The 26,585-nt window shown below is 46.9% G+C and overlaps 1 protein-coding gene across 5 annotated transcripts in view; it reads left to right on the plus strand.

Annotated features, from left to right (window-relative positions):
- Positions 1–26,585, plus strand: part of NTRK3 (neurotrophic receptor tyrosine kinase 3) — a 333,653-nt gene that overhangs the window by 185,715 nt on the left and 121,353 nt on the right. For all 5 annotated transcript variants that reach the window (XM_065412797.1, XM_065412798.1, XM_065412800.1 and 2 more), the window contains one exon: positions 26,388–26,576. In XM_065412797.1, the coding sequence (XP_065268869.1) occupies positions 26,388–26,576 (189 nt within the window). The remainder of the gene's footprint in view (positions 1–26,387; positions 26,577–26,585) is intronic.

Here is a 26,585-nt window from a genome sequence, read left to right on the forward strand (position 1 = left end):
GATGCTGTCCTTTGCATCCCCTTAATTAGTCATGAAGGTAAATGTCGACCGCCTCTGCTTTCCTCTGCCCTCCTGGCTCGTGACCTGGAAAGAGGCATCTTTCCCTCCTACCAGCTCTCAGGATGTTGATGAAGTAGCTAATAATGACACAGGGCACATGTGTGCTAATGGGGACCTGGCTTGGGAAGGGGAGAGCACTCTGTCCTTCCGACTTGTATCATTTTAAACATAGACAACTTGGATTGCAAAGAACTGGGCGTAAAAGTAGCCACCTCTAACCCACTCCCTTCTGTGAGGCAAGGCTAGCCCACAGCTCACAGGGAAAACTCGAGGCTCCAAGCAGAGTCTCTTCTAGCCTGAATCTCCTGTTGGCAAGTCATTGATTATGCCAGAAAAGCCTTTGGGTGACCAAGACCCCATTCTGATGTCCAGTTGTATTCATCTGCTTCCTTAGCAGTCTCTGACAATAGGAACAGGAGTACTTGTGGCACCTTAGAGACTAACAAATTTATTTGAGCATAAGCTTTCGTGGGCTACAGCCCACTTCTTCGGATGCGTAGAATAAATCTGACAATAGGGTTTCCCCTCATTTGCTGTTCTTAGGTGGGAGTAGATGCTCTTTATGTGCACACATGTATAGTCTGTGTGTATCCGTCTTCCTACATTTGATCCCATATGGAGTCTCCTGCATTGTGATAGGTGGTTTCTGGGAACTTCCCCTCTGACTCTTGCCCGTCTTAGTATATTGAGCCAACTGATTCTATCTCTTATCATTCTTCTTCACCCCCACCCCCCCGGTCCTTTAGTGTCTGGTGTTCATGGGCATTTTCTAACCAAAGACCTCTTCATGTGTCCTCCTTTGTGATGCATCCCAGTGTGTGACACAAGCAGCAACTCCTCACATGCTCTTCAGTAGAGCACTTAAAAGCTCCCCTCACTTTAAGACTCTCCTCTCTCTTCCAGTCATTGGGCCATAGGCAGCCTTGATGTACAGGACCCAACTCCATTCAGTTGGTGGAGTGGCACCCGCTCATACCAGTGGCCCCTTGAGTTTTCAAACGACGGGGAGGGGCCAAGAGTGTAATACTTTTTTCAGGGTGGGGGTAGGAAGGATGTGTTCTAATAATAATAACAATCTCTTATATAGCACTTTTCATCAGTAGATTTCAAAGCACTTCAGTCTTCAATGCGTTTATCCTCACAACACCCCGGTGAATAGGGAAGTATCAGTATCCCCTATTCACAGATAGGGGAGTGAGGTACAGAGATGCCAAATGACTTGCGCAAGATGATGCAGGAAGTCTGTGGCAGAGCAGGGAATTGAACTTGGGTCTCTAAAGTTCTAGGCTGGTGCCCTAACCTTCCTTCCTCTCCAACTTCTAATTGCCAGCCAACCCCACCACTTCTTTTTGGGCACCTGCTACCACCGGCTGCTTGGATTCGTTCAAGCTGAAGTCAATGGAAGCAGCTGGGGATGCCACAGGTGAAGATCAGGCTGCTTGCTCAGGCCCCTACGTGTGGCTCTGGGCTCCAACTCTTTTAAAAGCTTGACCTGAAAGCCTTTCCCACAGATGAGAGATGGTTCATCATGCAGATATACGCTGCACCTCCCCCTTAAATGTGAGTTGCTCTGGTCTAGAGGCACCTCCCGGGGGTGGGAGGTGAAGTCAGTCTCCTATGGCCTGTTCAACTCTTGGCCTCTCTGTTATGAGTGTCAACAAGGAGCAGAGTAGTGTTAATTGTGCTTGTGCTGTGGACTGCTGTCCACCAGGAAATCGAGTGAGCCCCATAACTCTTTCACTTGGGTGACTGAACAGCCCCGGATGGGTAATAATGTTTGGTCTTTACTGACCTGGGCTGGGTTTGAACTAGCTGCTTAGAAGTGAAAGGAACCACATTCCTGTTCCTGATCCTTTGCAACATCCATCGCTCAACCTGATATTGTCTGGAATCATCCCCTTTATTCCATGCCACCATTTCACCCTTTATAATTGCAGCCTCCAATGGCTATTGCCTATGGCTGGCAGGACGGGGAGAGGCAGAATCGGTTTCTGGTTGAGTGTGAGTGTGGTTACACAGCTGACGGGTCCCAGAAGGTGTTGTGTGCACTTACACTGAGAGAGCTAGAGCTGTTTGCGATCATGGCTCCAGTCATACCATGACAACCACTGCACTTGCTTGCTCCTTTATTTAAATGGAGTTGATGTTCCCTACTGACCTCAGATGGGAGCTGCGTGCATGTGTGCCTCTGTGAGAAGCGGAGCATGCTGCACTGTTTAGAAAGTGAAATCCCCAGCCCTGGGGGGAATTAATAATTTTATATTCTGGACTCTTGCCTCCTGTCTGATCTATCTGAATTACAGATTAACTGGCAGCATAGGGACAGTGGAATCCATTTAAATGAATAGCTCTCTAATTTATTAAAGGGGTTATTTAGGCTGTTGGTATCAGCAGCGCATCAACTTCTTGGAGTAGCAGCAGATTCCCGCCCCCCAGCAGCACTCAACCCTTTGCTCCCTGTATATTTTATCTTCCCTATCAAAGCTGAAAGGGGGCTCTCCCAGAAATCCATGTAGGATTCAGATAAGAATTCTGAGCAGTTAGTTTTATTTTCTTCTCCGATTAGCAGTCGGCTCACTGGTAGCATATGCATTCTAAGTCATTCTGTAGGAGCCAGCTTTGTGTTCTCCTTTCTGATAGGTCTGGGGAAAGCATTGGAGAAATCAGACCTGGCTGACTAGACCAGACACCAGTTGTCATGATTACCCTGTGTCTGGTACTGTCAATAGTTCTTGTTTTTAACCCACACAGCCTGATTTTCAGACATAGAGATACAATCCACCTCTAGATCTCCAGGTCAGGGCTGCAGACCATGAGTGGTGTCCTGGAAAAGACTGGCATACCTATCTGACCTATTGACTGTAGGGGACCCAGCCAAGAGAGACCTTTGAAAATAAGAATCACAGAAGTTAGAAATAGAAAAGGCCTATGTAGGTCTACCCAGCCTGACTTCCTGGGGTCAATACAGATTTGTTTCCTCTAGTGATTTCTTGTGCTTTGTCCAGTCTTTTAAATGTCCCAAGCAATGGAGCTTTCATTGTTTCCCTCGGCAGACTGTTGTACAGATTCATATATCCTGCTACTGGGCCTCTTTTCCCGATATTGTCAAGGGGTTCTGTCCCCTCTGAGAGATCTTTGCCCCTCTGAAGATAGGGGATCCTTTGCACTAGTGGAATAGTTGTAACAGATGTATTTTTTTTCAGTTTAGTTTGCCCTGGACAGCCATCTGTTCCTTTGTTTCACACAGACTCATAGAAGAAGTGTCCCTTTCAGCCCTACAAGAGGTCAATTAGTCCATCCTCCCGCCCTGAGGCAGGACTGAGTATACCTAAACCATCCCTGTCAGATGTTGTGACTAACCTTTTCTTTAATGGTGTGATGTCAGCTCAATATGATGTGTATGTACAATGACAGTGAATTTTGTAACAGTACAGTTGTCTGCAAATTGTAGCTAAAAGAACTCATTTTGTCTTTAAAAGAAGTCAAGGCAAATACTACCTTGATATCATCTGTTAATATGTGTGCCAGGAATTTCTGCTTTCCCTCATTTAAATCAGCTTCTGTACAAATGACTGGAGGATAGCTAATGTGAAGCCAATTTTTACAAAGGGCCCCAGAGGTGACCCTGGCAACTACAGGCCAGTAAACCTCACTTCAGTATCGGGCAAATTGGTTGAAACTATCGTAAAGAACAAAATTGCCAGACACATAGATGAACATAATTTGTTGGGGAATAGTAAACATGGTTTTTGTAAAGGGAAATCATGCCTCATCAATCTACTAGAATTCTTTGAGGGGGTCAACAAGCATGCGGACAAAGAGATCCAGTGGATATAGTGTATTTAGATTTTCGGAAAGCCTTTGACAAGGAGGTGGCCTATAAAAGGAGCAGGTAAGAACCCCTTGATAATCCTTCACGTAGGAACGAATGACACTGCTAGGTTCTCACTAGAGAGAATCAAGGGAGATTATGCCAGGCTGGGGAAGACGCTTAAGGAAATCGAGGCTCAGATCATCTTCAGTGGGATTCTGCCTGTTCCTAGAGAAGGGCAGCAAAGGGCTGACAGGATTGTGATGATAAATAGTTGGCTAAGGGAGTGGTGCTATAAGGAGGGCTTTGGGATGTATGGCCACTGGGAGGCTTTCGGGGACAGACAACTGTTCTCACGGGATGGACTTCACCTAAGTAGGGAAGGAAATAGACTTCTGGGAGGGAGGCTGGCTCATCTCATCAAAAGAGCTTTAAACTTGGAATTCGGGGGAGACGGTTGGGAGATGTCCAGTTAATCTCCACGCCAGATTACAACACTGAGAAGGAGGGTGACGAGACAAGAACTGATATAGCCAGGGGGAAGAGATTGGACATAAGGAAGACGGGGGGATGGATACTAGACTAATAGGTCATACTGGCGGTACGGTGTCCGTACCAAATTGGATAACTAACGTGAGAGAGGCTAAACGGCAAAAATTAAGATGTTTATACACCAATGCGAGAAGCCTAGGTAACAAAATGGAGGAATTGGAGCTCCTGGTCCGAGAAATGAAACCGGATATCGTAGGAATAACCGAAACGTGGTGGAATGGTAGTCATGACTGGAGCACAGGTATGGAAGGGTATGTGCTGTTTAGGAATGACCGGAACAAAGGTAAAGGTGGGGGAGTAGCATTGTATGTCAATAATGAGGTAAACTGTAAAGAAATAATAAGTGATGGAATGGATAAGACGGAGTCTGTCTGGGCAATACTCACATTGGGTAAAAAAACTACTAGAGCCTCCCCTGGGATAGTGCTTGGGGTGTGCTATAGACCGCCGGGATCTACCCTGGATATGGACAGAGAACTCTTTAATGTTTTTAGGGAAGTAAATACTAATAGGAACTGTGTAATCATGGGAGACTTTAACTTCCCGGATATAGATTGGGGAACAAATGCTAGTAACAATAATAGGGCTCAGATTTTCCTAGACGTGCTAGCTGATGAATTCCTTCATCAAGTAGTTGCTGAACCGACGAGGGGGGATGCCATTTTAGATTTGGTTTTGGTGAGTAGTGAGGACCTCGTTGAGGAAATGGTTGTAGGGGACAACCTTGGCTCGAGTGATCATGAGCTAATTCGGTTTAAACTAAATGGAAGGATTAACAAAATTAAATCAGAGACTAGGGTTTACGATTTCAAAAGGGCTAACTTTAATAAATTAAGGCGACTAGTTAGGGAAGTAGATTGGGCTAACATATTTACGGATCTAAAGGCGGAAGGCGCCTGGGATTATTTCAAGTTGAAGTTGCAGGAGCTGTCGGAGGCCTGTGTTCCGAGAAAGGGAAAACGGTTCATAGGCAGGAGATTTAGACCGAGCTGGATGAGCGAGCGTCTCAGAGGGGTGATTAAGAAAAAACAGAAAGCGTACAAAGAGTGGAAGAGGGGAGGGATCAGCAAAGAAACCTACCTTATTGAGGTCAGAGCATGTAGAGATGGAGTGAGAAAGGCCAAAAGCCGGGTAGAGTTGGACCTTGCGAGGGGAATTAAAACCAATAGCAAGAGGTTTTATAGCCATATAAATAGGAAGAAAACAAAGAAAGAAGAAGTGGGACCGCTGAAGACTGTAGATGGAGTGGAGATTAAGGATAATCTAGGCATGGCACAATATCTAAATGAATATTTTGCATCGGTCTTTAATGAGGCTAATGAAGGGCTTAGGAATAGAGGCAGTGTGACAGAGGGGAATAAAGGAGGGGGGGTTGACATTACCGTATCCGAGGTAGAAGCCAAACTCGAACAGCTTAACGGGACTAAATCAGGCGGACCGGATGATCTTCATCCGAGAATATTAAAGGAACTGGCGCGAGAAATTGCAAGCCCGTTAGCGATAATTTTTAATGAATCTGTAAACTCGGGGTGGTACCGTTGGACTGGAGAATAGCTAATGTGGTTCCTATTTTCAAGAAGGGGAAAAAAAGTGACCCGGGTAACTACAGGCCTGTTAGTTTAACATCTGTAATATGCAAGGTCTTGGAAAAAATTTTGAAGGAGAAAGTAGTTAAGGACCTTGAGGTCAATGGCAATTGGGACAAATTACAACATGGTTTTACGAAAGGCAGATCGTGCCAAACCAACCTGATCTCCTTCTTTGAGAAAGTAACAGATTTTTTAGATAAAGGAAATGCGGGGGATCTAATATACCTCGATTTCAGTAAAGCGTTTGATACGGTACCGCATGAGGAGTTATTGGTTAAATTGGAAAAGATGGGGATCGATATGAAAATCCAGAGGTGGATAAAGAACTGGTTAAAGGGGAGACTGCAGCGGGTCATACTGAAAGGTGAACTGTCAGGTTGGAGGGAGGTTACCAGTGGAGTTCCTCAAGGTTCGGTTTTGGGTCCGATTTTATTTAATCTATTTATTACTGACCTCGGAACCGAATGTAGAAGTGGGCTGATAAAGTTTGCGGATGACACTAAGTTGGGAGGTATTGCCAATTCGGAGAAGGATCGGGATATCCTGCAGGGAGACTTGGATGACCTTGTAAACTGGAGTAATAGTAATAGGATGAAATTTAATAGTGAGAAGTGTAAGGTGATGCATTTAGGGATGACTAACAAGAATTTTAGTTATAAGCTGGGGATGCATCGGTTGGAAGTAACGGAGGAGGAGAAGGACCTCAGAGTCCTGGTTGATCGCAGGATGACTATGAGTCGGCAATGTGACGTGGCCGTGAAAAAAGCTAATGCGGTCTTGGGATGCATTAGGCGAGGTATTTCTAGTAGGGATAAGGAGGTGCTGCTTCCGTTATACAAGGCACTGGTGAGACCTCATTTGGAGTACTGTGTGCAGTTCTGGTCTCCCATGTTTAAAAAGGATGAACTCAAACTGGAACGGGTACAGAGAAGGGCCACTAGGATGATCCGAGGAATGGAAAACCTGTCGTATGAAAGGAGACTCGAGGAGCTGGGTTTGTTTACCCTAACCAAAAGGAGGCTGAGGGGGGGATATGATTGCTCTCTTTAAATATATCAGAGGGATAAATACCAGGGAGGGAGAGGAATTATTTCAGCTCAGTACTAATGTGGACACGAGAACAAATGGATATAAACTGGCCGTCGGGAAGTTTAGGCTTGAAATTAGACGACAGTTTCTATCCGTCAGAGGGGTGAAGTTCTGGAACAGCCTTCTGAGGGAAACAGTGGGGGCGAAAGACCTCTCTGGCTTTAAGATTAAGCTTGATAAGTTTATGGAGGGGATGGTTTGATGGGATAACGTGATTTTAGTCAATAGGTCAATAACATGCCATCGCTTGTAATTAGTATCAATGGTCAATGCGGGTCTGGCTGGAGAATCTTGCCTGCATGCTCGGGGTTCTGCTGATCGCCATATTTGGGGTCGGGAAGGAATTTTCCTCCAGGGTAGATTGGCAGAGGCCCTGGAGGTTTTTCGCCTTCCTCCGCATCATGGGGCAGGGGTCGCTTGCTGGAGGATTCTCTGCGACTTGAAGTCTTTAAATCATGATTTGGGGACTTCAACAGCTGAGTCAAGGGAGAGAATTATTCCAGGAGTGGGTGGGTCAGCTTTTGTGGCCTGCATCATGCGGGAGGTCAGACTAGATGATCATAATGGTCCCTTCTGACCTTAAAGTCTATGAGTCTATGAGGTCCCTCACCAAAGGCTCTTAAGCAAAATAAGCAGTCATGGGATAAGAAGGAAGGTTCTCTCATGGATTGGTAACTGGTTAAAAGATAGGAAACAAAGGGTAGGAATAAATGGTCAGTTTTCAGAATGGAGAGAGGTAAATAGTGGTGTCCCCCAGGGATCTGTACTGGGCCCAGTCCTATTTAACATATTCATAAACGATCTGGAAAAAGGGGTAAACAGTGAGGTGGCAAAATCTGCAGATGATGCAAAACTACTCAAGATAGTTAAGTCCCAGGCAGACTGTGGGAAGAGCTACAAAATGATCTCTCAAAACTGGGTGACTGGGCAACAAAATGGCAGATGAAATTTAATGTTGATAAATGCAAAGTAATGCACATTGGAAAACATAATCCTAACTATACATATACAATAATGGGGTCTAAATTTGCCACTCAAGAAAGAGATCTTGGAATCATTGTGGATAGTTCTCTGAAATCATCCACTCAATGTGCAGCGGCAGTCAAAAAAGCGAACAGAATGTTGGGTATCATCAAGAAAGGGATAGATAATAAGACAGAAAATATCATATTGCCTCTATATAAATCCATGGTACGCCCACACCTTGAATACTGCGTACGGATGTGGTCGCCCCATCTCAAAAAAGATATATTGGAATTGGAAAAGTTTCAGAAAAGGGCAAAAAAAAGGTTAGGGGTATAGAATGGCTTCCTTATGAGGAGAGATTAATAAGACTGGGACTTTTCATCTTGGAAAAGAGGAGACTAAGAGGGGATATGACAGAGGTCTATAAAATCATGAGTGGTATAGAGAAAGTAAATAAGGAAGTGTAATTTACTCCTTTTCATAATACAAGAACAAGGGGTCACCAAAAGAAATTAATAGGTAGCAGGTTTAAAACAAACATAAGAAAATATTTTTTCACACAACGCACTGTCAACCTCTGGAACTCCTTGCCAGAGGGTGTTGTGAAGGCCAATACTATAACGAGGTTCAAAAAGGAGCTAGATAGATTCGTGGAAGATAGGTCCATCAATGGCTATTAGCCAGGATGGGCAGGAATGGTGTCCCTAGCCTCTGTTTGCCAGAAGCTGGGATTGGGTGACAGGGCATGGATCACTTGACGATAACCTGTCTGTTCATTCCCTTTGGGGCACCTGCCATTGGCCACTGTCAGAGGACAGGATACTGGGCTTGATGGACCTTTGGTCTGACCCAGTATGGCCATTCTTATGTTCTCTGTTGTCTACAACATCCTTTTGAAAATCTGCTGAACCTCATGTCTTCCGGTTAACTTCAGATGACAAGACTGTATCAGCATAGCACTAGGGTACCAGCAGGGGAAAGCACAAGAGACTATGTAAACAATGGTTGTGTGTTTTTGGTTTTTTTTAATTTATCTATGATGGAATAGTGGACAAGGTTTTTTTTTTTTTTTTTTTTTAAGGATATTTCTAACCTGGAATTCATACCCATAGAAGATCCTCATAATTTTCAAAAGGCTCAGATTCAGGATATAAACTATTTCTGCAATTTAAATGCATTTAGTTTCTGTAGGAAACAAAATATTTTTCTTCGGAAGGAGTAAATGCATAGGGAGGATGACATCACCAGACCAGGCTATTTTGAGGAGTGTTGAGCAAAGAAAAGTGATATGCTTTTTGCAGAAGTCAGAAGTGTTACATTTCCATTACTTTAAAGAACTAACAAAGTTAAGTCAGTTTTATTTCAGACTTTCCTATTAAATTCCATTCTGGCTGAAAGTAAACATGGTGGATCTGGTTTTTCAAAAGTTTGGGTGTGCAAATATGTGCCTAATCTGCACATTCAGAGCCCGGGCTCCAGCCTGAGCAGGGATGTCTACACTGCTATTTTTAGTTCTGTAGCAGGAGCCCTGTGAGCCTGAGTAAATTGACCCAGGCTCTGAGACTCATTGCCAATGGGTTTATTTTGCAGTGTAGATGCTATGTCAGTTGCATGCAGAATTGCAATAAGTGTGCCTGCAAATAACTCGTTAGAAGCATAATGTCACTGTCATACAACTATGGTGACTGCCTGAATACAGAGTTAAAATGTTTAATAACAAAAAGTCCATTTTTAAAACAGGTCAAATTTTGACAGAAGAGGTTTTGTTTGAAACATCATGAGCTCTGTAAAATAGAGTCTGAGAACTAGAATGTGAGAAACTGACTAGTCTAGTTTAAAGGTTCAAGATGAATGATTTGCAAAAAGAAAACAAAGAGCATAAGCCAAGGGTGCAAAATACCTTGGATTATAAAGGTTCTTTCCATTTGAATCCTTTGTGTGAGTAACACAAGGGAAGAGATTTATTTTTGTTTAATACATGTTTTTTTTGCTTGACAGAAAATTAAACCGCAATAGGGAGGCCTGAACATTAATGTTGTATTATAACAGCTAATTCCCTCACTGGCTTCAGAGTCTCATAAATTGGATACTTTGGGGAGGGGACACATGACTCCAAGGACTCCAGGGGCTCTGGTTACCATTGGATGGGTCAGACTACTCTGCATACAGGCCTCTCATCTCCATGGAGAACGCACTGGTGTCAGCATTAAGTGATGTGGCTTAAAGATAGGCTTGTCAGTATAATTGCTCTTGAGTCATTGCCTTTCCTGCCAGGACTGTCTGTCTCCTTACCCATAATCCCCATCACTTTGATGACCCATCAGGAATATGGGACTTGGCCCAGCTTTGCCTTCATCCAATAACATTATGAAATTGATACTGACACTTCCATTGGCACTAATTTCTGTAAGAGATTGGAGCCAGAGGACAAGTGGTTTACTTTCATGGCCGTTAAGCTTTCCAAGTAGATCAAGGCAGAGACAGTCCAAGATTGATCTCACTGTGGCCAGGTTATGGGGGAGGAGATGTGGCGAGAGGATGGGTGGGGGGTGGATATGTTGGTAGCTCACAGCAACCATAGCGAGGGAGGGAAGCTGATTGTCGAACCATGGCAAAGCTGGAAAATGGGAAGCATGCACAAACCTTCTACTTCATGTCCATGATGGCAATATCCGCTGGTGGCCAGATGCCTGGAGGGCAGATACAAATGCTCTGACCACTGAGAGCTGGTAGAGGTTTGCTGGTTGATTACTATAATTATTTATTAAGCATCCGCGGTGCACTCAGCTCAGCTCAGGTCAGCACTGTATAGTAGGCCAGGTGCAGGCACTTGCTCGTGGGGCCATGCTGGACTCACTGAGCTGATGGTCTGATTCAATGGCAAATTTAATGTTGCTGAGGCCCGGCTCAACTACAGCTTTAACCTAGTCAGGGGGTCTCAGTTATAACATGTGAAAAGCTGCAGGGTAGGCAGGACCTAACCACAGCCCAGCATTGCAGGCACCTTAAAACCCTGGGCTGTCCAAAGCTTTACCCCAGTTGTGCGGAGACAGGTAGATCCCATCTAAACAGTAGCTTTTAACCCCGTTGTAACAGTGTCCCTTGTCCTGGGAGGGGTCTGCCTGCGAGGAGGGGATGGCATCTTCACATTGGGGCCCAGCTAGTAGAGATTTCTAGCTAGTAGCTAGAGATTTCCTATGTTTGTGGAAACCGTGTGCCTGCCAAGCAGCCCCTGCTCCAGCTCAGCTCTTTGTATGCGTGTGCTCAGGAGGAAGGGCTTGGTTAAAGTGTTTATCAGTTTTTCACAGTCTCAGTCTGCCATGGCTGGGGGCCAGGAAAGTGGATAAAAGCCTTGGGCCAGTGATAAATAGAAATTGAAAAAAGGAAATGTGTGTGTTCAGCCCTGAGCCGTCAGCTCTGTTTCCGAGGAGATTGCTCCCTTGTGGTTTGGGCATTTGGATTGACTCGCTTGTCTTGGCATTGAGCGCCCACGAGGTACCTTCTGGTTCAAATGACTTGTAAGCATGTGAAACGCCAAGGGCCAATGGGCGAAGAAACATGTCACAATGCTGAGTGTGGTTTTGGGGGGGGGTTGTCCCCCCCATTTTTACATATGGGTGATAGCACACATGTGCAAGTGAGCATGTCTGTGTGGGAGTGCCACATGCATGTAAACGGATATAGGCAAGTCCTTGGGCGAGTTCAAGTGACCGTATGTTAGCAGGCACGTGTCTAAGAAAGCAAATATGGACTTGTGTGGGTCTGAGTGAGGGAGGGTCCCTTTGTGGCAGGTGTCAACATGATCTAGTGGTTAGTGGAGTCAGGGAATCTGGGCTTTATTGCTGGTTCTGCAATGGATTTACTGGATTACGTTGCTGGATAGTCTTTGTGCCTCGGTTTCCCTACTGGTAAAATGAAGATTGTGACACTTCGCTCCTTTTGCGTACTGTTTATTGTGTGCGAGTGTGTATATGCGTGAGCAGCACCTGTGCAGACGTGAATGTTCATGTGAGTAGTTGAAGGTGTACTCCTGCACGTGTGTGCAAATTGTAGCAAGCACTGCAGTATATAAAACACACCTTATAAGCAGAAGAGATTAGAAAGCTGATATGGTGTTATTCCGATTGATTTTGCTGTTGTATTTATACCTGAAGGTAAAGAGCAGACATCCTGGAAATCAATTGGCCCTGTGCTCTCTCCCCACTCCCTCTGCAGTGCCGTTTGAATGAAATGCTTATATCATTTTTACGGTGTGTCTATGATAGGGATGAGTGAGCCAAGAGATTAATAGGCACTGGCTGAGGTCTTTACCCAGCAACTGCCCATCTCTTGTGTTGTAAAGTACACACGGTTCTGGAGGTTCAAGGTGCCCTCGAGGTGAAAGTTTTGGGACTCTGGCTTAAATGGGAGGCAAGTTTCCGGCTACGAAAAGACGATGTAAAGGGGCAGCATGCTGAGAGTTCAGGGGAGCCGGGAGCGTGCTGAGCTCTCAGTGTATGGGATTGGGGGCTAAGGGTGATTAATGGGAGATGCTGAACAGTTAGAGATTCATGGCTGGTACCAGACATGGGGGTGGGAAATAGGGGGTTCTGTTGCCAAAAATAAAGCATGGCCATAACGTGATGGCAGATTGCGGGCCTTGGTGACAGGACAGGAAGGATTCTTCCTGTGGTAAAGAATCCCAGCTACACCCACCTTTGCCATGACTTCAGTCTTTGTTGGGTTCCCCTGATCCATCCAACCCCAAATTGACTAGCCTTTGGCTTTCTGTAGCACCTTGCAAAATCCAGGTGCCATGCTGAGGGTGGTATAGCAGCTGTTCTGCACTAAGCAGTAGTCTCAGATATGCGAAACTGCAGTACTGGCCGAGGAAGAGTCAGTCATTTTATCCTCTGTCTCCTCCGGAAAAGTGCCTTGGGACTTAAAGATGGAGCAAAGGGCGCTGGAGAGATTTTTGACTTAGACCACAAACTGAGGCTATTTTGAGGCGGGGGAATGGGATTTTGTCCCCCCCCCTATTTTGGGGGGGGATAGCTCAGTGGTTTGAGCATTGGCCTGCTAAACCCAGGGTTGTGAGTTCAATCCTTGAGGGGGCCATTTAGGGATCTGGGGATTGGTCCTGTTTTGAGCAGGGGGTTGGACTAGATGACCTCCTGAGGTCCCTTCCAACCCTGACATTCTATGATTCTATGTTTAGTTTCCACATGAATCACCAACCAGAATCTTGCAGGTGGTTCCTTGGTTTGATGCCTCATTCCAAATATGGCCCCCCTAAGCACAGCGACCCTCCCCCTTATTACTGCATGGCTGCTATAAGTCTGGATCTTGGTATGAGATCTGAACCCCAGAAGCTTTTGGGCCAGAGGCAGATGGGCTCCCACCTGAGCCACAGTGACAAATGAATAGCAAAGGGACTTGTGTCCTGCTCAGGTCATGTCTACAGAAATGCTGTTGGGGCCTGCGGCCGTGGTGAGTTTGCAAGGAGCGGTGCCGTGCCTTGGGCCTCTGAAATGTCTCCTGATTTGCCCACTCTGGCATTTGTCCACTCCATGGGTACTTCGGGCTAGGCGCAGAGTGGGATTTTGTTACAGCGATAGATAGTTGTATCCCCTGCAACAGGGGCCCTTTTTCACTGCATTTCAGAAGGGTACATCACTGACATGCGGTTGCGATTCTGCAACCCAAAATACCACAGTGCATCCCATGTGCCTTGCTGGAAGGTTCCATATCTTATATATGCCAGCATCCTCCCCACGTAAAGAGGTGTGAAAGGAGCAAAGGGGCTGACTTCCAGAGGGTGCTGTGCACTGGCAAGTCAGTAGCAGCCGTGGGTACACCCAAAGAGCACGCTGAATAATTAAAGTGGGATTACAGCGAGTGACTCTGTAGATTTGGCCCTTCCTTGCTTCCCCACTCCACTCTCTTTGTGCCTTCAAAGCATATCTGCTCCTTTTGCTGACAGAACTGCATTTCTGCTCCCATTAATGCTGCAAAAGCCGATATCGCTGGCATGGACGCTAGCATACCAAGATGCGATCCCAGGAGCATTCTTGCTAGTGATTGATGCGTAAGCCAGAAAGACTCCACCTGGGTTTTCAAATCCCAGGATGAGTGTGCAGCTCTGGCAGTTAGAAAAATCAGCTTTTGGCATGTGAACAGAGCAAACTTGATCAGGGAATCATGAGGAGCAACTAAAGATGGTATAAGAGTAGTGCTGTTAGCTAGTGTCCTGTTCCATTCCAGCACAGGTATGGTAACTAAATACGGCCATCCTCCCTGCATTTACCATCAGATAAAATATGCTTTGCTTCCTCTCCTGAGCTGTTAGGAAGTGTTGCTGTGCATTATTAAATAGCTGCCATGTTTCACCCCAGAGGTGGTTGCATTTCATTGGTAGGCAGGTGAAGCGGTTCCCATATATCCTTTATGTGCTTCATGGGGGACGGTTTAGGCTTAGTTAATATTTAAAATGTTTGAGATGCTCAGGTGTAAGGATAAAATATTCCTATGAGTAACCCCACAGTGTCACGTTTAGTCATTTTTCCGACTATTTGCTTCTTCCTGCGTTGGAGGCACTTGGTACAGCTGGCCCTCTGGCTTTGGGCATAGTTGTAAAATATCCTCCTCTCCATTCTTCCTACTGGAGCCTGGGACTCAGAATTGCATTTTCACACGGTCTGGCTTGTTGGATGCCTCCCCTTGCAATTTTCAGATTGTCTTGTGATTTTTATTGTCTGCATTCCTCGGCTGGATTTATGTATTCGTGCTGTCCTATGCATTGACTCATGTTTGATCTTAATACTTCCATTCCCAGTGTGCAAGTGCATTCAGGAGTCGCATCAAAACTCCATAAATAAAGCTGAGAAGGAAAAACACTACCAAGGGGGAGCTCTCCGGAGCGTGAGAGATTTGGGGAATCCCACATCTCTCTTACAGGAGAGAATCTTTGAAGGGTGATGGAAGTTGAACCAGTGCTTTATGGCTTGGGGAGACCTTATGGATTATTGTATATGAAGCAAACAACAGTGTGAGTGGCCCAGAAGTAGATTTACTCTGTGATGTGCCTCAATTCCTAAACGTGATGATGGGATAGTTTCCTCGGAGAATTACTGTCCAGCATTCCATTTGTTCTGGGGGTCAATTGTAGCGACCACAATGGATTATTTTTACATGTGGCAGAAGGCATATGGGGAAGGAAGGATGGGGGCAGTAGCTGTGCTGCCACTGCAAGCTGAAATGCAACAAGCTTCTCTTTTTTCCTCTACCCCCTGGGGATGGAATAGGAGCAGCTCATTCAGGGCACTTGCAACTGAATTCAGTGGCAGGTTCATGACTCCCCTCTTCCATTCTCAGCAGTTTGGGTCTGCATCAGTGTAACTGCTGCAATTAGTTCTGTCTCTGGTTGGTCCATGTGCTTCTGGCTCTACCTCTGGCCTGCCTGTGGAGTGTATCGTTTAATGAGAACTGTGATTATAGCTCTCTAGGAAGGTGCTAATCTGGTTTCAAATCTTAGTGTGGCCAACGTCAGATGAGCTATGGGTCGATGCAGCTCTAAGGCTTGTGGACCAATTGCCGTGAATTTGGTGAAGAAGGAGAGGGATGGCCCTCGGTTGATGGTAACCGGAAAGCTGTTTCCACGGTAGGGGGTAACCTAGAAATAGGCATGAAGTTGGGAGTGGCCCGAGCAGGCAGTGCGAAGACAGCAGGGAGTGGGAGAGCGGAACAGAGTCCTGTGGCTGTTGGGGAGTGAGGGAAGCCGTGTTTGAACTTGATGCAGATGGCGAGGGCAAGCCAAGGGCGGGAGACTGTAGTCAGCAGAGTGAAAGCATTTTGCATGGACTGGAGGGAGGTATTCAGCCCCTTCTGGCTCTTGGTAGGGCCACGGCTCAGGGAAGCGCATCCTACAGGATAGAAGCTCCCGCAGTCTGCCATGCTGGATATCAAAGCTAGAAAGAAGAGGCAGCCGCACCGGGATATTCTGCAGACAACAAGGGTGGGATAATGCCCTTTACAGCAGGGAAAGGGGAACAGGGAGAGCCAGCCTCCAGTCAGGTCCCTGCCTTGAAAGCAAGCGCTAACCTGGCCCTGTGCCTGTATCTGCCAATAAAAATTAAGAAATTGATTTCCTTTTGTTTGCCTGACAGAACAAGGCTCTTTATGAGACAGTAAATGCAATACATCTCTGAGCATGGCGAGAGTTTTAATTGTGTTTGTTGTGCTTTCACTTATTCTGTTTTATGAGTTTCAGTTGCCATCCCTGCTGGTGCAGAGCTCACCCCTGGGGGATGAGTCAGTGTTTGATTTCAGCTCCAGCTAAAGGTTGGGATTTTTTAAACACCTTGGTGCTTTTGTTGTTGTTGTTGTTGTTGTTGTTTTTAAATGTAAAGGTTGGAGCTGTTTTTGTGTCTGCTGTTTATAAATAAATATATGTCTCCTGGTATGAAGCAGGGCTGGATGATTCTGTTTGAGAGCCATCCACCTTCCAACGGATGATATGGCCCTTTGATGTATTGAATTTAAGATTAAGATAACTGAAGCATGAAAGCACCAATCGAGGTTTGAGGTCAGGCCAGAAGGCCAATGGGATTTTAAAAGGTGGATTTTTTTTTAAATGAGGGCTTTTACAGCATTTGCTGTAACTTGCTTTTTGGACCAGTTTAGTGGGGAGGGGAGGGTTTTTTTAGTTATGGATCATATACAGTTCTTAATGAAATGGCTTCATTGTGTGGTTCTTTATATTATCCAGTGGAGTTTGGATAGCCCATTTAGCTCTTGTAGTGATCGATCAAAAATCAGTTCCCAGAAGGCAGTTCCTGTTGGTGGTGGTGTGGTTGGCCCATTGTTCTGAATGCACTATTTTTTTATCCTGGCCTGCTTTGGGACCACTGCTTTGGGGTTTGTAGTGTAGCTGGGACAGACCCTTTCTAGAACAGTGTTAGGGAATTGTGTTGCTTATAGGCTGAGAGTTCCAAAGTCACCTAAAGGATCTGGATGTCCACTTCCCATTGCAATGAATGAGAAATGCACATCTATATCCTCTAGGTGGCTTTGAAAATCCCTTACGTTCACTACGAGGAGATTTAAGGAGCTTCAGACTGGAAGGTAGGTAGGTACTTTGTCTTTCTTTGATCTTTTCAGAGATAGGAAAGAACTTGACTCCTCTCTGAGGGCCGTTCTGCTGCAATAAAGAATGTCATGGCTTGGGAGAGCACTGAGCATCATTATTTACAATCTGCCCGACCTGCCTTCTAGATGCCCGGTAGAGGTTACTGTCTTAGCATGATGGAGTTTTTGCTTCTGTGCACATGTCTGCTTTGGAGAATTCATTATGTTATGGATGTGCGTGGAGTGACCATTATCTTCTCTTCTCTAATCTCTGGCTATTTATAAGGTATTCTATAATGCCTATGCCTGCATTTTATCAGAAAATATAGTACCTTACCTTGTTAAGTAATTGACTATTAGGATATGATCATGTGAACAGGGGATCTCCTAGGTATTTATTTTTACTTCATTTTTTCATAACAAATTGCCTATATAACCCTGTAAATTTACTAGGAGCTTTACAGATCTAGAGTAAGAGGTGTACCCTGCTTCATAGAGATTCAGACAAACTGGAACCAGACCAGTTCATCCTCAGGAGACCATGCGGAGAGAAGATGCTAGAAAGTCACCAGAGACAGTGGGTTTCAGGAAGATTAGAAGAATGGGAGAAAATGTTGCTTGGCAGATGAAAAGAGGGAGGATTTTGGAGCAGCAGAATCAGGATAGAGTCAAATCCAAAAGGGGGAGAAAAAGAAAAATGGGCATAATGCTGGGAAAGAACTGGAAGGCATATAGGGTGGGAGGGAGGCAGCAGGAGATGAGAAGGGAGGTAGATGGGCATGCAAATGGGCCTAGCTCATGGTGGTGTGGGGGGAAAAGACAGAAAGAGTCAGAAAGGGGAGCTACACCTTTCTCTATCGTGACTCTAATGGCTGATGTTGGGGCATCTCTGACCAGGCTCTCCACCAGTCTTTCTTGGATGAGGACAGGTACAGTACTTTCAGTTGTGGTGACCAAGTAAGAGTCTAAAAAAAGGAGTGTGGAGTTGAATCAGCTGCTGGAGTCATGGAGGGGCCCCCAGGAAACTGTAGTTGCTGTCGTGCAGCAGGTATGAATGACTCCGACTGTTAACCTGACTTCAGCCACATACCAGATCCAACCTCTGCTTCTAATCCCTCCTTTGGTCTCTGAGATTTCAGAATGATAAAATCCCAGAGAAGACAGAAGATACATACAAAATCCTTCAAAAATTAACTAGTGGCCATATTATACGGTAATTAATATCCACAATACAGACCTATTTATCCACAGACAGACACCTGCCACATCATCATCATAGTTTGGTTCATTGGAGACTCAGATTCACTTCAGTCCTGTTCCAAGATCTCCCGTGGGTATATCAGGAATTACCAGGGGTTGTTCTGGACCATTATCCTGCATTTGATGGTACAAAATTATGTCCATCCGGGCATCTACCTACCTATCCATCTGTCTGTACAGGTGGATAGATTTGCATAGATCCATAGACACTTAAATCCTGAAGTCCATTTTTATTCAGTTTTTCTCAGTCTTTACTCAGAAAATCTCTCGCTGAGATCAGTAGACATTTGCCCAAGTAAAGATCTCAGGATTTGGTCTTTCATCAGTATCATCCATTCAGTGTCCATACCTGGTTAGTAGTTACAATATGTACAGTATACTCGAGAGAGTGTTTAAAAGTTACATTATTGATACATGGTTTATTTCCATCAGAAATTGATGATTGTATATATCAGGGATTGGCAACCTTTGGCACACGGCCCGTCAGGGAAAGCCCCTGGTGGGCCGGGCCGGTTTGTTTACCTGCTGCGTCCGCAGGTTAGGCCAATCGCAGCTCCCACTGGCCGCAGTTCGCCATCCCAGGCCAATGGGGGCTACGGGAAGAGCGGCCAGCACATCCCTCGCCCGGCGCTGCTTCCTGCAGCCCCCATTGGCTTGGGGGAATCTAAGAGAGGAGCAGAGAGCTGGAGATTTAGGAGAAATGTAAAATAACAAAGATAAATAATTAAATGATAAGAGAATGAGGGGAAGGCTTGGAGGGCACTAAACATTAATTTGTAAACATTGTACATAATTAATCCGATAATATCTGGTTCCTGAGTTTATTGGGGAGGAAATAGCTGGACGCTAGCCAATAGCTAAGTATCTTGGTCTCCAGCTCTGGCCCTGGCAGGGGTCTGAAGTGCCTCCAAAAGGTAAGAGCAACTGCATTCTGAGCTCCATTGGTGCATTCCCTTGCACTGGACTCCCTGGGGCTTGAGAAGAGGAAGCGTTGCAGGCTCATTCTCGGCAAGAGATGGAAGTGTGCTTAGGCAGACTGCAATATATTATCCATGTGGTTGTAAACGTCTGGTGGCTCCATCCCTGGCAGTTCTTGTTTTGTCAGTGACTAGCAGTAGTTGTAAGTGTTTGGGGATGGTGATGGACCAGCAGAGTTGGCTGGTGCTGAAGCTGATGGGGACTGGTAGCTTCCACAAGTGTACCAGTGTCTGCTGGAGCTGGGTGAATTTCACTGAGATGAGATAAAGCAAGGTCTTTTGGTGGTTTTATCTCAGTGTAAGCCAGGCAGTGTGTCTTGTATACTGTATATGTAATGATCATGACAATATTCTTGACTTTCCATTGCACCTTTCATCAAAATGGATCCCAAAGCACTGTCCACGTTACTAACCGATCAGACAAACTGCTAGCACATAGAGATCACTTTCTCCATTCTGAATCAGGGTCACCTCTGGGACAAAATGCTGCAACCTCGTACTGCCCCAGTTCCCTAGTGTCATTTGGGAAAATCTGTTTCTTTGTGTATGTTCTGTCTTTAAAAAAAAATTTAAAGATCACAGATTCAAATCCTGGCCTGGAATAATTTTAACTGAGAGTTATTAGAAGGAATGCACAAACCTCTTTACCACCATGATGGAAGTGGTTGGGAACCAGTGACCTAGAAGCAAAAGGCCCTGTATATCTGAACCAGCCAGAGCCCTGGTACAGTAGACCTGTCTTCTATTTAGTTTTAGCGTGTAGTGTCTTCTCTTACTGACTCGGAGGGCCTGATTTGACAGAAGTGCCGAGAACTCTCAGCTCCCATTAACTGCAATTGGAGTGGTGGCAGCTCAGCATTTCTGAAAACTAAGCCCTACGTTTGTAGTAATGCTTTTGAAACCCATCCTATTTGGGAGCCATCTGTGGTGTCCTCTAAGGCCAGGTCTGCACTTGAAAGGTTTTGCCGGCAGAGCTCTTTCGGCAAGGGGTGGGACATTTCTTTACGACATAGCTATGCTGGCAAAAGCCCTAATGTAGGCACAGCTATACTGGCAAAAAAAAGTGGTTTTGCCGAGATAGCTTATTTCACTCATTAAACTGGAATAAGCTATCCTGACAAAAGCACTTTGCTGGTACAACTGCATTGATACTTGCAGGGTTTTACCAATATAGCTATCCAATATAGTAGGGATCGGCAACCTTTGGCACGTGGCCCACCAGGGTAAGCCCCCTGGCGGGCCAGGCCGGTTTGTTTACCTGCCGCGTCCGCAGGTTTGGCCCATTGCAACTCCCACTGGCCCGGTTCGCCGTCCCAGGCCAATGGGGGCTGCTGGAAGCAGCGCGGGCCAAGGGATGTGCTGGCCGCCACTTCCCGCAGCCCCCATTGGCCTGGAGCAACGAACCGCAGCCAATGGGAGCCGTGATCGGCCGATCCTGCGGACGTGGCAGGTAAACAAACCGGCCCGGCCCACTAGGGGGCTTACCCTGGTGGGCCGCGTGCCAAAGGTTGCCGATCCCTGCAATATAGACAGCATTGCAAACCTTTTAAGTGTAGACCAGGTGTAATCCTAATGACTTTTAGCCACCCTTCCTGCTCACTTACCCTGATGTGTGCCCTACCACCACATCACATTACTGCCTTGGGACATGAAAACCCTTAACTGGCACTTACGGATCCCTGACAGCCCCCTTTTAAACACCAGGCCCATTCGGGGTGCTAACCAAAGAATTGCTCTCTGTTTAGACCAGGGGTCTCAAAGTCTCGGCCCGTGGGCCATCTGTGGCCCGAGAACCTCCCCATTGCGGCCTGCGGAGGACAGATGCATGCAGCCACTGCAGTCTCTGTCTGCTGCAGGCGCTGCCCCCTGCAGCTCCCATTGGCTGGGGGAGAGGGTCAGAGATACCATCACTAGTTGCTGGGCAGAATCAGCCATGGAGGCAGCATCATTAGTTGCTGGGTAGAGTCAGCTATGGCGGGAGCATCATTAGTTGCCGGGCAGAGTCAGCCATGGAGGCAGCGTCACTTTTTTCCACAATGAATATAAATAAGTCAAAATACCGAACAGAACTATCTGATGCACACCTTGCTCAATCCTGAAGGTTTCAACTGCTCAGTCACTGAGGCCAAACATCAACAAATTGACAGAACTGAAGTGTTGCCAGGTGTCTGGCAAACACTAAAAACTCTCTGGCAGGCGAAGAATTGTATAAAGTTGTATGACAGTTTCATTAGTTCTAAGAAATTCAAAATAAAAAATACAATATAAACGTTTTCTTTTCTGAACACCATCTTCAGTGACATTACTGGCCCGCAAGGAGGATTTGAGGACTGGCACTGGCCCTAAGGTAAACTGAGTTTAAGACCCCTGGTTTAGACTGAGGCCTTGTCCAGGCTACAGATGCTTTGCCGGCAGCTGTACTGCCAGAGCCCTCTAGTGTGGATGCAGCTTATGTCTACAACAGAAGGAGTATTTCTGTCAACAGAGTTGCACCGCTTCCCGCAACAATGTTAGCTCTGCTTCTGTCGGCACAGCTGTGTCTGCCTTGGGGTTTTTGCTGGCATAGCTGTCACCTAGGGGCTGTGGTTTTTTCACCCACCCCCCAACTGACATAGGTATGCTGACAGAACTCTGTAGAGTGGACCTGGCCTGACTGAAATGCCAATGTATGGAAGAGTAAGCGAAAGTGGAGGAAGTGGGCTGAGCCTGGAGAAGGAGTGTTGGCATGGGTGACAGCCTGCTATGGGGAATTACCTGAGAGTGAAATCCACAAAGACCTTTGAAGGGTGTAAAGATCAAGGAGCATGAGGTATTTTGGGGAGCATTCAAAAAGGGCTTGAAGTAGGAGCAGTGGGGATAGAATGAAGAGAAGGAAACTGCCGAGCGACCCTCAGGAAACACTTCCTACCAGTGAGGTAAGACCATGAGATTCTAGTGTCCAAAAGGGGAGTGATGGAAGCCCCATTGCTTGAGACATTTAAACGGGACAGCCCTATATTGATGGGGTGGTTGAATGGGCTTGATGTGACCTATGGTAATGGGTCTTGTCCATCGTTAATGCCTATGATTCTTCTCTGCCTCTTTTGCATTCTGCCTTCTTGGGATTCAGTTTGAAGCCCACCTTCAACCTGAGGGACAGGAGCACCAGTTTGAAGACCTCAGTGCTGACCTGGTTAGGTAGACATTAGCCAGGGAGTCACCGGGCATGCTCCCCTCTGCAGGCAGCCTCTTGTGTTCTGTGGAGCTGCCTGAACTAGTGTATTGTCATGTACAATCAGCTTCGTTATGTTGGCTAGTGCAGTATCGCAAGTCTGTTGCTGGATCAGTTGATCTCAACCTGTCCCTAGGGCAATCTTGGTTACTGTCCCCTCCCTTTTCTTCTGCCCCTCCGCCCCCCAGCCCTCATCAGCTTAGGCCTTGGCTACACTTGCGGATTCACAGCGCTGCCGCGGCAACGCTGCCGTGGCAGCGCTGTGAAGCGCGAGTGTAGTTGCGCCGCCAGTGCTGCGAGAGAGCTCTTGCAGCGCTGTATGTACTCCACCTCTCCGAGGGGAGTAGCTTGCAGCGCTGCAAGCGAGCGTGCAGCGCTGCAGGCGCTGATTACACTGGCGCTGTACAGCGCTGCACTCGCTGCGCTCGGGGGGGGGCGTTTTCACACCCCTGAGCGTAGCAAGTTGAAGCGCTGTACAGCGCCAGTGTAGCCAAGGCCTCAGTCAAGAGTGTACTAATGTTCCGATTTTGTCTGGTTTGGCAAATGAATTGCACAGCATCAGTGAATTGTTACGAATCATTAAAGGTGGGTGAAGTCTCAAGGTTCAAAGATGTGGCTCAGTTTGGAACAGGTCCCAAAAGTTTGGTGCTAATCCCACCTTTGAGACATTATCCAGGCTTCGTTGCTCTGGGAGGCACGCTTGGAATCTCCTGAGGATGGGTTTTCCTATCAGTTGCCCAGCACTTCCATCAGCTCCCCCAAATCCAAAGATCCTGCTGCCTAGAGAGACCCGTGGGGTTGTCAGTTGGCCTCTGCCACTGCCGTAGGGGGAAGTGGGACCTTCATAGACTCTCTGCAGGCGGGAGGGTGACATTCCTACATTTAAGGGTGCAGGATACAGAAAACATGTCAATCAAGATACAAGCGCCATATACTAGGATAGTAGACCAGATTTTTTGCAGAGACAGACGTCATGTTGTGTTCACTTCTCAGTGCAGTTTGTGACAGAGGAAACACCTACCATGAAAAAGACTTTGCTTTTGTTCTTTCTTTGGCGGGAGGGGTGTGTGTGTGGTGGTGGTGGTGTTCTCTTTCATCTAAAATAAGTCATTCAGACTGAAATTGCTTTTTGTTTATTGTGTTTGGAGAAACACAATAGCTGTAGTCCTAACGCAGGCATCTTGCTGGGGAGCTGAATTCCGTTGTGTTTTCTGTAACATCACAGGAGCTGAGAGTAATCTGGGCCCTGAAAGAAGGCGAGAACCTGCCAAAAGGAACTCACAATAAAGGGAGAGACTTCTTTCTTGTGCGTAAAACACCTGCCAGGAATCTGCTAATTACACAATAACTTTATTATGTCCCACTCGGAAGAACAAACAGTACTTGAAGTCTGAGAAATTAGACTAAATGAATGCAGTCAGAATGTCTGAATGAAGCACATATTCTCTGGATCCTCTCAGAAGCTCCAAGAGAGTAAAATGACTTCAAGACTCTCTTCTTTGTTGCTAGCGCTACATAATAAAGTAATTGTGCAATTAGCAATAGATTAGTGACAGGAGAGAGACATTTTCTACTCGGCGCAGGTAGAAGGTGGAGCAGCTCTGCTCATCTTGGCTTAACCTTCTGTTAGCCCCTGGTAGCTTCCGGAAAACAGCAGAGACGCATCACCAGATGGCTGGGATTTTTCTTCCCTCGGTGTCTGAATAAATTGCAGTGTGTTTGATTAGGGTGCTGAGGAATGCGTCCTTGCAAAAGCTTGCGTTGGAGCCTTCTCATTCCCAAGCTCCTCACAGTTTCCCATTCATGCAAGACAGATGGCTGAGGCTTGCAATTTTCGGCTTTACCAGGGGCATGGGGAAATGGTGGTTGTGATCATGGGGCATGTGGAAAGAACATTTCATAATGATCCCTCCTGGCCTCTGAAGTCCCGTGCGGTTTTCTGGCCTTGAGAACTTTCCGTCATGAAAGCTGATGGGCAGTTTTACAACTGGGGTTGTAAAAATCAGGGTGTGACTGAGATTTGTAACATATTCATGGGTTTGAGAAGCTGGACCCTGGCTATTAGGTCACCTGTCCCTTTCTTCAGGGCACCCTTTTGCGTATGAAAATGGGTGTGTGTTGGGGCGGGGTTAGAGCAGCCGTATTCTGGGATTTGGATGTGTGTGTGCATGTGCATGCTTGGATGTGAGGGGGTCTGTGTTTGCAGGAAGTGGGCTGTATGTTTGCAGTGTTTGGGCCATTAGGGTGCCTGAGGGGAGGTTGAGTGTGCCCATTTGGTGGTGTTAGGATGAGTGCGTTTGCCCATGCTGGGGCACGTGTGGTTGGAGGGGTGGGTACATGTGGTGTTTTGGAGGGGGTGGTTTGTGAAAGGGCAGGGAGGTGTACACAGATGGTGACGTATTTTGGGGTGTCTGAGAAGGAGAGGGGATTGGTGTTTGGGGTGTTAAGGTGATTGTGGATGTGGGTGCGTTGGGAGAAGGGAGGGAACTATTTGTGTGTAAGGGTCTACTGTGCAGGCTGCTGCAATGGTTCACCCGCCATGCAGTTCCCACTGGGTGACAAGTGTCAGCCCTTGGCTTAGAAGGACAGCGTGGAGAGAGACTCCGGGCTTCTCCATTAGTCCTGCTGCCCAGCAGTGTGACCGAGTGGCGAGATCGATAAAGCAACCCTGGACGTGAGCAGCAGATGGGGAACGGGGAGTTAAAAAGGACTTGAGATGGCAACAGTCAAATTAGAGAAGATGGGGAGGAGGAACTCTCCTGAGCCTATTACAGCTCAGCCCAAAGCTTGCTCCAATTGCTGCCTGGCTCTGCACCATGCTTGGGGCTTGCTCCTGGTGCTGGCTGTGGGTTCTTGTGGCAGAGGTGGAGAGAGGCGGAGCGGGGAGAAGCCAACACTGTGGAGTGCCAGCAAGGAGAAGCTCTGCCAGTGGGAAAATCCTCCTGCAGCCTTTTCTCAGGCAAGAGCAGGCCAACAAGTTGATGGCAGGTGGAGAAGGTTGGGGGGATTCCCCTGGATTGCAGTCAGAGAGCACTGGCTGTTTTTCTTCTCCCGCTGTCTGTGAATGCTCTGGCTTCGGAGGGGCTCCGGTGGAGAGGGTGTGGGTTGCTCAGCACACAGTTAGGAAGGAGCGGGGTGCATTTCCATCACTGTGCAATTCACTCAGGATTGACTCCTATGGATCACAGGTTCCCAAGCACATCAGCTGCATCGAGCGGTTGTGTACATGCAGGCAGGGAAAGAGGGAAGGAGGAGGTGTACCTGGGTGGTGAGAGGGAAACATCATCTGAGCACAGCGTGTGACCCAGGAAGCCCTATTTGTGAATGCTGCTTCTCCAGTCTGCGCTCTCGGTCCCCTGTTTAATCTCTCGGTTCTCATATCACGCCCAGCACTGTAGTATATGAACACCACAGAGGCTGAACTGTCCTGCAGGGCCTAAAGACGGTGGCCCTCCAGGGCAGGGCTGAAGCCTGTTCTGTTGCTGCCCGTGCTGTAGTTCTGGAGGGAGAGGACTTTGATCTCCAGGATTCAGTCTGGCTCGCTCACCGGAATGGTGAACGGGACGGGCTCTCCCCAGGACCCATGCATTGTCTGGGAGATTCCCAGGATAATTAATCCTGTTCAGGAGGTTAGATTAGTCTTTGTCCAGCTGACGCGACTAACCTGGGTGAACTGTATGTAACAGTGAACAGAAGAACCACACAGGGATCTGGGCCGCTTGTCTCTTCATTGTGTTGTCTGATGTTTTTGTGTGTGATGGATCTAGGTCCCGTGGCAGTGATCAGCGGGGAGGAGGATTCTGCCAGTCCCCTCCATCATATCAACCATGGCATCACCACACCCTCGTCGCTGGATGCTGGCCCGGACACGGTGGTGATCGGCATGACGCGTATCCCCGTCATCGAGAACCCCCAGTACTTCAGGCAAGGCCACAACTGCCACAAGCCAGACACATGTGAGTGCC

The sequence above is a fragment of the Emys orbicularis genome, chromosome 10 (assembly GCF_028017835.1).
Source record: "Emys orbicularis isolate rEmyOrb1 chromosome 10, rEmyOrb1.hap1, whole genome shotgun sequence".
In the NCBI taxonomy this organism is placed as follows: domain Eukaryota; kingdom Metazoa; phylum Chordata; order Testudines; family Emydidae; genus Emys; species Emys orbicularis.